This window comes from Paecilomyces variotii (assembly GCF_004022145.1).
Source record: "Paecilomyces variotii strain CBS 101075 chromosome Unknown C8Q69scaffold_3, whole genome shotgun sequence".
Classification (NCBI taxonomy): domain Eukaryota; kingdom Fungi; phylum Ascomycota; class Eurotiomycetes; order Eurotiales; family Thermoascaceae; genus Paecilomyces; species Paecilomyces variotii.
The window spans coordinates 484,744-497,943 of record NW_021167142.1 but is presented as its reverse complement, the minus strand read 5'-3'; the positions used below and the strand labels follow the sequence as shown (position 1 = coordinate 497,943).

At 49.1% G+C, this 13,200-nt stretch overlaps 3 protein-coding genes across 3 annotated transcripts; 2 read left to right on the top strand and 1 right to left on the bottom strand.

Annotated features, from left to right (window-relative positions):
* The first annotated feature begins 977 nt into the window (after positions 1-977).
* C8Q69DRAFT_201949 (hypothetical protein) lies at positions 978-3,194 on the top strand. Its single transcript, XM_028626093.1, has one exon. The coding sequence runs from the start codon at positions 1,304-1,306 to the stop codon at positions 2,738-2,740; it is 1,437 nt and encodes a 478-aa protein (XP_028486341.1). The 5' UTR covers positions 978-1,303; the 3' UTR covers positions 2,741-3,194.
* Positions 3,195-3,491: 297 nt separating this feature from the next.
* On the top strand, positions 3,492-4,528 carry C8Q69DRAFT_201870 (SCP2 sterol-binding domain-containing protein). The gene is made up of 3 exons (XM_028626091.1): positions 3,492-3,590; positions 3,661-3,870; positions 4,012-4,528. The coding sequence occupies exons 1-3, from the start codon at positions 3,575-3,577 to the stop codon at positions 4,173-4,175; spliced, it is 390 nt and encodes a 129-aa protein (XP_028486340.1). The 5' UTR covers positions 3,492-3,574; the 3' UTR covers positions 4,176-4,528.
* A 407-nt stretch (positions 4,529-4,935) lies between these two features.
* On the bottom strand, positions 4,936-7,569 carry C8Q69DRAFT_399692 (pectate lyase superfamily protein-domain-containing protein; the record flags this gene model as incomplete). Its single annotated transcript, XM_028627868.1, has 5 exons — positions 4,936-5,341; positions 5,406-5,498; positions 5,585-6,770; positions 6,835-7,293; positions 7,350-7,569. The coding sequence occupies 5 exons, from the start codon at positions 7,567-7,569 to the stop codon at positions 4,936-4,938; spliced, it is 2,364 nt and encodes a 787-aa protein (XP_028486339.1).
* Between the last annotated feature and the right edge of the window lie 5,631 nt (positions 7,570-13,200).

The following is a 13,200-nucleotide window of genomic DNA, read 5'->3' as shown; positions in this document are numbered from 1 at the left end:
GGGCGATTCACTATATGCGACATGCTGGAGGAGTTGGCAGTTGCCGGAATGTCTATTCCTTTGAGACATAATACTGATTAACTATTCAGGCATCTCTATATAGCACACTTACAAGTTGCATTGAGCGTCCAGCTAAGTGCATATATATATGTTACTTGCTTCATGCTATGTGTTTATCCAAACAACCCAACAAAGCACGTTGGCACATCTTTAGAAGCAAAGAACCAGGCGTGTCATGTCACGCTTTCGTCCAATCTCATCTCAATGTTACTTCTGCCCTTCAGACGGAGATCTTCACATTTATAACACTGCCAGACCCAAGCAGACAACACTATAATCAAGCTTATTCCTGCTCCATAAATTATGCAACTTGACCCAAGTCGATAATAAGAGTTCTATGGTACAGAGTACTATGGTATAGTTACGCGATAGAACGGTCTGACACGCGCGAGCGCGTCTATAAGTACGCGTTTTCTCGACGCGGCACTGAAAAGAGTCTTAAATGGCTTCGAAAATCTCCGGAGTTGTCGAGCCTATCAAACTCACCACTGGCCATCTGCTCGTCCACGCCAAGTCGATACATACGCGCCGGCCACAGACACTGGACACCTGCATCTGCTGCCAAGAAGATCCGGGGGGTGTTTCGAAACATGGGATCCCCTCTAGTCTATCGCAGTGATACTCGCAGATAGCGGCCAAAAATGAGGGGCAGACTCAACGTTCCCAACGTCTTTTCGATCTTCGCCTTGTCCCGAGTGCTCTCTGGCCATTCATCACGTCGGGACCGTCTCGTCACGACCGTGATCGCCCCCGTGTGGCTCTACTGCACGTCTACAGTTTCTCGCGGACTCGATGCTGAGATCGACCGCTGCGAGCGAATACTTTTGTTTCTTTAGCTAAAATGTGAGTCACAAGAGGTAAGAGGATCTTTGACTGGCTGAGAAGTCGAAAAATCGGTCTCTATTCGGAGCGTTCTGGAATACATGCTGCAGACTACAGTAGGTTTATTTATGGCCTGCGTGTGGCCTCACGTTTCTTCCGCTGTGCAAAAGGAATGCTATGAATAATACTATTATCGTCTCTTTTTGGATTGAAAGTACAGGAAATACTTTTTACTTTCTATCATTATTGAACGTAAAGCTTGTGCGTTTATTACGTCTTGTCCTGTGGCTCCTGTACATATATCATCTGTCCGCTGTTGAATACCCTTTCTTACTGGTGCAATCTACTGTTCCATTTCTGCCTCAAGTCAGCACGAGTCAAATCAATCCCACGTGCTCGGCCGCAATGAGAACTTGTCACGATGGCGCCAGCACCTGCCCTTGTTCAGTTCTGGCAGACAGATCTCACGCGCAAGACGTTCTTAGACTGCCTCGAAAAGGACGTCTTACGGTCACTACGCCTGGTGTGTCATGACTTTGCTATCCAGGCGTCTCCGTTCCTCTTTGCAGATATCGAAGTCCAGTTCCGGAGCAGCACGCTCACCCGGCCATCGAGAGTGGCTGCGCTCGAACGGATCGGACATCATGTCAAATCCCTGACGTTTAAGATCCCACATTCCCAGGAGACTTTCCTGCCACCGCTGCTGGACCCAGTCACTGGCGCGGAGCAGACTTACGTCTATGAACCACAAGTCCATCCCCCGCGCACAGGGATAGCTCGACTGAGCGTACCCAAATATGGCAGCTGGGAGATGACAGACATGCTCGTGAAGCAGTATCCCCCACTGTTCCATGCGGCTACGAACATCCCTTCGTTTATCCATGCGTTTACCGTCATGTACAATCTAGAAGAACTCAAGATTACCTGCGAGGGACAAGCCCCTGCCCACCGCTACCGTCGGAGTGTTGTGGACTACGCTTTGATCTCTCTACGAGTAGCTGTCGAGCAGGCGCCGCTCAAGTCTCTCCAGACGTTATCACTTCTACCCATTCATCCCGGCGCACTCTTATATCTCCGTCCTAACATGGGGTTTGGTGCGTCGCCTGCCTCTCGCAAGCGCTGGTCGCAGATCCGAAGGCTCGTCATACATATGGATAGCTTTCCCTACGCGAAGGGTCAGCCGATGGATCATTTGAAATTGCTGCACTCCTATATACAGAGTTTCCCTAACGTGAAGCGATTCTCCTTCCGTTGGATTGGCGCAAAGGGGCCTTGTCCGCTTTCTCTGGCTACAGAGCCCTGTCTCGCGGCTTCTACCAAAGCAACATCATCTCAAGCCTGCCCTAAGAGATGCACGTATCCCTTGAAGCCGCTAATATTGCACAATCTACAGTACATGGAACTAGAGAATGCCATCCTAGATGCCTCGCAGATCTCGTCATTTATCATTGATCACCGACGCACTATCCGCGAATTCGACTTTGAAGACGTCCTCCTCCGAGGTGGCACCTGGGACGACGCGCTAGCACCACTGACACGCATCTCCGGCAATGATTCCTGGAAAGAAACTCAAGAAGAGACAATGGAAGTTCCTATCATACTGAGTCCTACCGACGTAGACCAGAAGCAAATACGGCGTGTTATCCGAGAGGAACAGAGACGCAAGGAGCGTCTTCACAGTCTACGTGCGAATGTTAGCAACATGGCGCGAGCGCGACCCAAGAAGCGGGACTTGATCTGGGGTGGTTCGGATCAGTTGAAGCGGTTCTTGCGGTCGTCGATGCTTAGCTGGCGGCATCCTCGGCCCATTGGGGATTTTGAGACTTTCCCTAGGCTTGTTTATCCGGTCAGGTTTTAGTGAGCGAAGGAGGGAAAAAGAAATGAAGTAAAATAAAAAGAAGAAGAATGTAGTCCTGTCTCTTTACCCTTTCTTTCCTTGATCAAGGCGACGTGTATGGAACTAATATATGCATCGTGCAAAGTAAATACAAAACATATTCTGATTTCTGCGTACTAGTAAAAGCCACGGGCCTTGATTCAGTAGCGTCCAGCTAGGCACAGGCATTCGCCTGTTGTCCCTGGTGACCTCCACGGGGTATAAGGACGTGCTAAGCTATGGATTTATGTAGATAAAGTGCAACCTTAAGAAACATTTGGGACCAAAAAGGAAAGAGATTTGCAAAGTGAAATAATCATTTTCAGAGTCCTACAAGAAATAATTCTAGTTAAGAAGTTGAAGTATACAATATGTGGCTGCCAATGCGGGCGGCCATTCTAATTGTTAAAAGGTTTAGTTATCTCATCGGCGTCGGTACATTCAGATGAATGAAGAAGAGAGCAAAAGATAGGAAATTCACCCCGGATCGTCGGGATTACAGCCTCGGCGCCGTCGGAGCTTTCACATGCTCACATGCTCTCCTCCCGCTTTCCTTCCATCTATAAAAGACTCGATTGTTTCTCGCACCGAGGATCTCGTGCTAGTTCCAAGCGTCTCTACCCCAGAATATCGTACCCCAGCTATATAACACAGTACCTAGTTAATTGCTGTTTGAGCTTTGTTCACTCTCATCGTCTCACCAAAGGGATAAGTAGGCAGTTCTGACCGCTTTCGACCAGCAACCACATCACATCACATCACATCTCTCTCTCCTCTCCATCGGAATCTGTCCAGTCCACGACTCACGCATTCACCATGTCTCTCAAGAACGGTATGTTTTTCTCAAGATCAGTAGCAGCTTTCAGCAGCGTCGACTAACGCCTTATCTGCGCATCTGACAGACGCTTTCCCTTCCTCCGCCGCTTTCGACGTCATCAACTCAGTGCTCCAGTCCGACGAGGCTGAGCGCAAGGACGCCGTCAAGAAGGGCGGCGCCGTCTTCGCTTTTAACCTCACCAATGCCGAGGGCAAGCAAGAGGCCTGGTACATTGACCTCAAGAACACGGGCGAAGTTGGCAAGGGTTCCGCTCCCGCTGGTGGAAAGGCCGATGGTGAGTGAAGAACTACCCCGCTTGTTGATCTGTCGATCGCACCGGATACCAGCGCATACAACGCAGAGTTTACGGTTTTGTGATTCGCGTTGAAAGGAACATTGAAAATGGATTAACTAACGACTGATATTTGATGCACAGTCACCCTCACTCTCTCCGACGAGGACTTCGGCTCCCTCATCTCCGGCAAGGCCAACGCTCAGCGTCTCTTCATGGGCGGCAAGCTCAAGATCAGGGGCAACATCATGAAGGCAACCAAGATGGAGCCCATCCTCAAGAAGGCCCAGACCAAGGCCAAGTTGTAAATGCGATTTCGCATCATTGCGGGGTCTTGTCCTTCCCCTGTTTTTCAGCTGGTCAATGGATTTCAGTGAAATGAGGGAGTTGGAATAGAGGAGGCAGAAAAAGCTTCAGGGGTAGAGAGGAATACGTGTTCCTGAGTTCATCCAAAGAGAAGACGAGGGACGGTCTACAGGCTATGAATTCTTATGACTTGCCTTCCTATTCTCTTACTGTTTTGGTTGCGACCATATATTTGATATCGGTCTTGTATAGTACTCCGGGCTTGGTGCAGTGAGAGCCATCTCATCAGTCTTGGGGGTTTTTCTTGCTGCATGCATACATTTCTTGCTCCATGCATGCAATAAATGAATCATGATACCACATGCAATCCATTAATTTGTTTCCATCGGTTTTATGAGATCGTCAATGCTATCATATGCGTGTCATTCGTCGATCACGAAGTACGTGTATAGCATCCGTGACTTAGTTACGCTAGTTAACTAGTTACTACTAAGTAACAATTCACGTAACGCGCCTCGTTGAGAGATAAGAAATATATAGTTCCCTGCTATACTATACAAATCCATTGGGTGAATATAGACAAGAAAACGAGGTTGGTTGAGTTTGATTTTGCTCAACATATACATCCATCCAACCATCCAACCAACCAACCTCAAATGATAGTGAACCAAAAGAAGAAAAAGATACAAAAACCAAAAGAATTAAACATAAAATGTCCAAACGGACAGAAATACCACACAGATAACATCAGCTCAGCTCAGCCTAGCTACCAGTACTATACGTGAAGTACGCAAGCGTACTACCAAACGTATCGACATTATCACTATAAGTCGCGACGACGGTACCATCCGTGACGATCATATCTGTGGAACCAACCGTGGTCAATGAGTAGATGTACAGATTACTAGTGCTGTCGCCCTCGATGCTGGAGATGAGGCTCTGGCATTTAGTAGTCTGGTCTTGGTCGGAGCATGTGGTCGAGTAAGAGTCGAAGAAGCTATAGAGGCCTGCGCCGATGATGGTGATGTCTTGGCTGTTGAGAACGCGGAGGCCGAGAGCGTCGCAGTTCCCACTGCCGGTGGCGCAGATGGTGGTGTAGTCTGGGTCGTTGATTGTGCTGTTGGTTGGGTAGGGGCTGCTCTTTGCGTCGGGGTTGGGTTGGTAGTATCTGTGCATGGGTCAGATTGGTACAATAATCTTTTATTTTTGGGGGGGGAATGGGGCTGACTTACGGAGTCTCAGTCTGGATGAAGCCCGCTACTATATCTTTCGCGCCGGAGAATTGGTATTGGTAAAGAGAGTGGTGCTCGACTGCAGTGCCGTAACTGTGGGATATATTGTCAGAGAGACTCGTTGCATCGATAGGTTTTAAAAGATAAAAAGGTTTATATAGAAAAAGGTTTTCACTTACAGCCAAGCATTCTGGCCCTCGATGAGAAGTCCACGGCCCGTGTAGACGGAGATTTGGGTATTGTCGCTAGAATCCAGATCGTGATCTGCCGTCCAGAGCCAGACATTTTCCAAGTAGGCGTTACGGGCGGCGCTGGTGATGTGCATCGACATGTAGGCTGCCTCGCATGTCGAAGATTCAGCTGCGGAGGTCGGGCACTGGGCGACCTGCAAATTGGATCCAGCGAAGCCTCCAATGCGAGTATGCACATCCCACATTCCGGATCCCGAGTCCGCGTTGAGGTTCCATTCGATAAGGACAGCACCAGCAGCAGAGCCTTCGGTACTGACGATCATATCGGACCATTCGACACTTCCTGAATCACCAGACTTGCCAACCTGGACTACGGCTACAGGGGAGGTCTTGTCCGAGAAGGTATCTCCGCTGGCCATGATCACAGGATATGACTCGCCGACAATGCGAGAGCCGGGCGGGATGTAGATGGTGTTAGTGACCTTGTATGTTCCCTGATCAAAGAAGACAATGGAACCAGAGGAAGCTGCCGAAGTGAGTGCGGAGTTGATAGCAGAAGTATCATCAGTAGAACCATCTCCCTTAGCTCCAGCGGTTCGGATGCTAACGAAAGAAGAAGTGGGAGACGCTTCATACTGAGGCTTGCTCTTGGTGTAGTAAGCCGATGAGCCACTCGCCAGAAGAGCACTCGCCCGTGTAGGCGCAGAGTAAGTACCCTGGAACGTGTTCGGTCCCGAGGGAGTGTATTTGTGGCCTTCTCCCCAGCTGGCAATTGTTGTGGTTCCTCCTTCTAGGACTGTACCACTGGTGCTGTTGACAGCTACTGGAGTATTCGACAGGTTGATGTTCTCAAGCATCAGAGTACCTCCGGAGGCGGGCGAGCCACTTGTGGTCCAGGCAGTTGTGACAAAAACTGAACAGTCGCTAATGGTACTGTCAATGATGTTCACCGATCCCACAGCCTGGTCACTGGTTCCTCCAGCGTTCATGGAAAAGGCTGTGGTACAGTTGCTAATCGAGAGACCCTGATACGTCCAGCCCCAGTTCCAGATTTGAGAAATACCGGTCACAGCATTGGAGATCGTCAAGTTGCGCATAGTATATTGTTGATTGCCAATGTTGGCTCCATACAGACCACCAGTGATGGTGACATCGCTCAACCAACCTCCGGAGCCTACCCCAAACAGTAACATTCAGCGATAAGTTTTAGGATTATTTGTAAGGGAAGACTGTCTTACCATTTTCAATAAAGATACCTTGGTGCTGCGTTCCAGCATCAGCACTCTGGCGGATTTCCACATTCTGGATGCTCGTCGCTTGACCCGTCGGCCAATGGATGCCAGTCGCCGCCGTAGTACCGGGAATATCAGTAAGATCGATAATCAGGTTCCTGATCTGCCTGTAGAATACATTTGTGGAGGTCCAGCCCTGGTTACCGTCACTCTGGTACTGGTCACCATCGATGACACCTAGTCCTGTAAAGCCCGACGTTGCTTTGATGACGGGAAGATCGTTTGGATTTCCGATGAGCTGAGTGAAGTAATAATCAATGATTGATGTAGATACGACGTATGTCCCGGCAGGGAAGTAGACAATTGCTGGGGTGGTTGTGGAGGACTCGCGACTATCGGGCCCGTTCCGGTTACCGTCGCTGATGGCAGCATTGATAGCAGCTGTGTCATCCGTGGAGCCGTCACCTATCTCTGGTTAGTGATGATGCGTATGTAAAGAAAAAGAAGTAGTGTATAGATACCCTTTGCGCCATAGTCCATGACGTTTCGGAACACTACATAGCTAGAAGGATCGGAATTGAAGGCTGCAAGTCCCTGATGCTTAATATCTTCTAACCAGAAAGATGAAGCATCAGCAGCAACCTTCGTAGAAACATCGGCCGGCGCTGTCCAGTTGGACTGTATTGCCGCAGCAGACGCGCTGGCCAGCAGCAAGAAGGAAGTAAATAATGAACGACACATTTTTACGGCCCTACCGTATAATGTAGAAAAAAGAAAGGAGTGTTTGGTAGGTTAATACGGAAGAGTTTCAGAGAACTATAACTCGGGAATTGGCCTCGTTTTGAAGCCACGCTCGGTGATATTTGCCCCATTGTTGTCAGATGTCTCTATACTAAAAGGGGGCGTCCAATGCACGCCTCCCAACTGAACGATGCAACGAATGCCTTCTGACCCGCCGCTAGGATGAGAAAAACCGACATGTTGATGACAGGCGACATTTGTGGACGCGTCTCCTGTGCCCGACATTGCGAGATTGGTTGGCGAGAGGGTGTCATTGCCCCCGTGGTCTAGCCTCAGTCAAGAATGTCACAGTAATCGAACAGTGGTGGATCGTGGAGGCTGGAAGTAAGGGTCTGATCGGAGGCACGGCCGCCATATGGTTCTAGGCTGAAATTAAGGATGCACCAAGGGGAGACTAAACGGAGTGGCTCGAAGCTTGTCCATCGTATGGCCTGTAGTTTCGACGACCAGGATCTGGGAAACTAGGTGTCCATCCCGTGTCGAGTGACAACAGCACGCGGCCAACAGACATCTGGTGCCTGAGCTTGTTGAAACAATGCTGGAATTTCTCACCAGGCTAAGTCGCCTTTTCGGCGTGAAACAGTGTGCGATAGAAAATTAACACCGGCTCCCAAGTAACTACCCCGCATCTCCCCAAGCTGTGATCCCCGGCGTGATCATGTCGGCTGCTATTCTGCGGAGATAGTGCTTTGCTGACAGAGTAAAGTCGTACTGACAGCTTACGTTGTTGCGTACAGATGACCATGATTCCCCCGGAAATCTTGTCGAGTCGGTTTGCACGCGGATAGTCGACTGCGACGTTGCGTTTGGAGTTGACAGGGGTTCTGCAGTTCTCCTTGTCGGGACTGAAAGTATCGGTTAACGCGACTCAGAACGGAAGCCAGAGAATGTATACAACGCGTCCATCCATCAGCAAAAAAGAACCACATAATTTCTGACTCATCCCTCGTTCCTGTACTCCCAGAATGAACATGACCATGTCATAAGAGAGTTGATTCTGCATGTGGTCCATTCATTCTAGATACTCTTGCATGTATAAGCCGTAGCGTGAGCGGGAGCTGCTACCTATCAGCGCACGAGAGCTGATAGTCCTTGGTCAATAATGTAACTTGCTATAGCTTTAGTGGACACCCGTGGCTCCAATGGGCGCCACTTTGATGAGATGCTCGCCAGCGCCAGAGCCAAGCAAAGATGAGTAGTTTTCATGCCTCGTTGTTAGACGGGCCTAGGTTCTTCAAGTGAGCGTTATATTTCCTCGTGCGGCATACGCAGAATCATAATAGTAGGATGAGCGATGTACCACCTGGAGAATACACAGTTAGCTTGGCTTTAGCGATGATACTGTAGTTATAGTGTGACAGCGGCACAGTTGCAACGCTGTATAGGCCAAGAGTATGTAACTTCCCAGCAGTGCTTCACGCCGTCCCTTGGCTCACATTTCCCAATTTTCAATGTATATTATACCACATATCAGATCTTCTGTTGAGGCTGGAAAGATAAGAAATTGAAGGAGCTCCAGGTTATGTGTAGCGTTCTGGAAGGAAACAGGTAGTTAGCGGATCTAGCCGCTATCTCGAGAGAACGAATACGTTTCAAGTCGCCGTTAAACAGGACTGCTTCTGAAACTTTGTTTCAGCCATAGGCTTGTTGCGGAGTATAAACATGAAACGAACGGCGTTCTCAGCGTTTCTGTTCTCCGTAGTCAAGTTCATTCTCTGTTAGCAGTGTAGTACATATCATCCCAGGGGCATACACGCTATTTGGCGCCGTCAGATGAAGGGCAGAGTCAAGTTCTGATATTTAGCCCAATCTCAGTGCTTGAAGTTACAGAAAGATCAGCACGAAAAGTGCTCTCATGGCCAGTAGTATTATCCTCTCTGAGATTCTCCTAGTATATATGGCATTTTCTGGAATCGTTTTGAACGTCGTGCTGGGATACTGTCCATCACACTCGATGAGCGCACACTAGAGACGTCAATATGCAAATCTGCTGTCGAAAGCTGCGCAGTTACCCTCCAATAAGACGTTGAATATCGAGGGATTCTGCCCTGAGCGCATCGTAGTGATAGGCGAGGGAGCAATCCGCCTTATACCGTTGGGTAGACAGAGGGAAGAAGTCTGTCCCCGCTTCTTTCCAATAAAAGACTGTATATGTCATTCTAAGCAACTTCTACAGGCTATCGATCTGGCTACTCGATACATAAGACTCGTCAACGAAACACACGTGACTACAAAGAAACTCCCTTCCGCCTCCCATTCACCATGCCACATATATAACACAACAAAGGTTTAATATTCAACAGGGAGCCCAGGTGGTGTAGTGGTTAGACTCCAGGTCTAGCTACTTATACCCCAAGGCTCCCCGTTCGAAACCCCTGGAGCCCTAGTGGATTACCAGGGGGAAAAAGATAAACTCTTCCTGCCAAAAGCGAAAGTGAGGCGGGTTGTTTTCGTAGCACCTTCACGGCTCTCTGAGATAAAGGAGAGGTGGAGGTGTGAGCTTTTTGTAGTTTCGTTTTGTCTACTGCTATTCCTGGCAGTGGTGGCGTGTTTTTTATGGTCTTTTACTCTATACATTGATTGCTCATATCGGGCGTATATGTATGTCATACCTAAATTGTCTTCATATTGACCCATACAAGACGGTAGCCGGGTTTTATATCTGCGATCTCGTTCCAGGTTTCTAGTCTTGTAAATTCCGGGACTGTCATTTAGGATGTATAAAATCGACCGTATCGCAATAGCTCTATACCGTAGTCCCTCGCATAGAGCAGATGGGGTTGGTCTTTTTGCCTTCGAAGCCTAATGGCTACCTATTCCGAGCTTAAGGGTAAACTATTCAGATTATGTTGCAGGAACTGGATGCGTTGAACTCGCGCCTATGGATCCTATAAGAGATTTGGTACAAGCTTGGTGAATTTTGGTTGATTAGAGTCCTTTTCTTTCCTGGTAATATCTTTCTCGACGGTTTACGCTCCGTTGCTGACAGATTAAATTCTGTGCGATCTGCGGACCGTCCCGCTTCTTATCTAACTTGAATCTTGTCGACACCGTGATATATATATATATATATCTCCTGCGCTGGAGGGCGATAAAGTTTCTCCTTATGGTCAATGATGTTGTTGTTTTCGAGATTATTGAGATAGACACACGAGTCCTTATTAGATTTATACTATACTAGGGATTACCGTCCAGGAGGCAGTTTCGAACCCCGGTTACAGTCAGCAGGCTGGTAGAAACCAGCTCGCTTCTTCTCAACGGTCTCCTCTTCACCAGAACAATTTTGCAAACGAGGGGCCAGTTGTGGACGAAAACTAGCTCCCTAGAGGAGAGTGCGAAACATTATAAAGGGATAGCACCTGGTATTATATCTTCAGTCTAATCATACGGTATTCAACTGAACGGCTAACACTATTGTCTCAACACGTTTGAAGAATGAGCTCGATATGAATATAGTGCCAATGGTGCTAGCCCAAGTGATATCTCCTCGGAACAGTTACCGCAGTATCGATCAGACGAAGGCTCGTAATCACAGGATCCACCTCCAGTTGGACTGCCAAATCTCTTACCTTTGATCTTGGATTTAATCATTTACCCGTCCGTCTCGAGTTCTAAATCCAAGCAGGGATGTTCCACGTGGCGCGGAACAAAGTGCCAGGGCTTGCTGACATGTTCGCTTCTTTGTGGACGCAACGATAAATCATATATCAACTAGTCGACTCGACCCCGGATTTTCCATGAAAATCGAATGAACTCCTGGTCCCAGCTCGGTTGGATCGACTCCTAGACGTCATGATTAATTAAACTAGTTCCCGCTCTGAAGAGTTCTGCTGCTGCAGCAACAGCGCGATGTGTGTACTTTACACAATGAATCTCTAGTCTCCACGCTTGTCCACCTTCCATCTGAGCTCAGAATGCATCGGACACAACAATATCGCCACTCGAGAGGAAAGGCGGATATCGATTCCATCCGCAACGTCGTAGACAGAAAAGGCCATTTCTGCACCATTATGTCATCGCCAAGAATGGCAGGTGCTCCCAATCCCGCCTAGGGCCGAGTGGCACGTGACATTCTTTTTCGCCCGCCCGTCTCCCGCGAGCAGTCGCGATCCAAGGCACGAAACGTCGAGAAAAAGAGCGCCGACATCGAGATATTCTCTCCCCCGACCGACGCTGGACTTGCTGTAAGGCAGAGCATCTTGATCAAGTGCAAATAAGCTCAAGAAGGCTCATTTTCGTTGCTCTGCCTTCCCCCTTTCCCTAGTACCAGACTTTCTCACTCCCCCCGGTCGAGCAAATTCGTACTCGTTCCCGGTTGACCGTCGCCGTTGTCCAGCGCGCCTTTGCCACGACTCGTCGTTTCCTGCGAACCGAGACTCGTATGAACTGGTGTCTGGAATAGGCTGCGACAGGTGTCTGGTCGTACCCAGCTCATTTCAGGGGCCCACAAAGCAGTACACAACGACCATCGTCATCGAGGCGTTGACCGAATCCTGCGGCTGGGTCTGACAGTGGAATATCACGAATATCACCACAACGTGACTCATTGCTGGTCGATTGCCCGGGAAAGCGTTTGCTTGAAATTATATATACACGCAATCAGCTACGGACCGATAGACACGCGCCGGTTGCGCTGTGGCCGTGTATGCTACGGTGACAGTAGCCAGGTAGAGCGAATATACTCTGGGTTGGCCCAAAGCCTAGTTTTCTAAGCTCGAAGACGTGCAGGAGTGGTCTCGCGGAATCGAGTGATCGTTCGAGCGCTCAGTCTGTCGCGTCAATGTCCAAACGGACGGCCCAGGGTCCTCAAGGGGAAAAGGGCGTGGGTAACGATTTTTTCAACATGTCGAGTGCACCGGATGACAAGCCCCAGCGCGCAACTGCTGCGCAGATGGCGAACAGAAAGTGAGTGGTTTGAAGAATATTTCGTTGATAGAGTCAGGTTAGCAGTGTGGGAGTCGTTTAAGACTCCCACCGGCGGGCTCTGGAGGCTCTTTCTGTTATCATTTTTTTATTGTGTTGCTCAGACCTAGCCCAGCCTCGTCTTTCTTTGTCAGGCTACAACGCTCTCTCTCTCTCTCTCTCTTTTCCCACTCTTTCTTTGACGCGTCTACTGACCTTGACCTTCAGGATTAAAGCCATCAACAGACGAACGCGTCCAAATTCGCCAGCTACATCTTCTTCAGCGCAACAACCCTTCAGCCCTTTCACTTCTTTAGATCCAAACACAGTTTCTTCCACGTCTGGCGGATCCCAGCCTCCTAGCATCTCGAACGGGTTCACGTTTGGCCAGTCGCAGAGCTTTCCAGGGGCGGGTTCCAGTCCTGCCGTGAACGGCACCCAGCCTGTGTCGTTTGGCGCTGGTGGTGGCTCCAGTTTCAATTTCTCCTCTTCCTTCGATACAGGCGCGAGTGTCAGCAATCCGTTTGCCAACATGAACGGAGGTGGTTCTAGTCAGGGGGCTGGCGGCTCTGGATTTGGTGGCTACAAAGGAAGCCTGTTCAACCTTCCACCGACGGGCCAAACGCAGAACCAGCAGCCAGCCACTTCAACTGGACTTTTTGGTGCTCA

Bases quoted from the DNA above. Each gene is read 5' to 3' on its own strand.
- C8Q69DRAFT_201949 (XM_028626093.1), top strand. From the start codon at position 1,304: ATGGCGCCAGCACCTGCCCTTGTTCAGTTCTGGCAGACAGATCTCACG.
- C8Q69DRAFT_201870 (XM_028626091.1), top strand. The intron at 3,871-4,011 runs GTGAGTGAAGAA...TTTGATGCACAG, and splicing joins CGCTGGTGGAAAGGCCGATG to TCACCCTCACTCTCTCCGAC.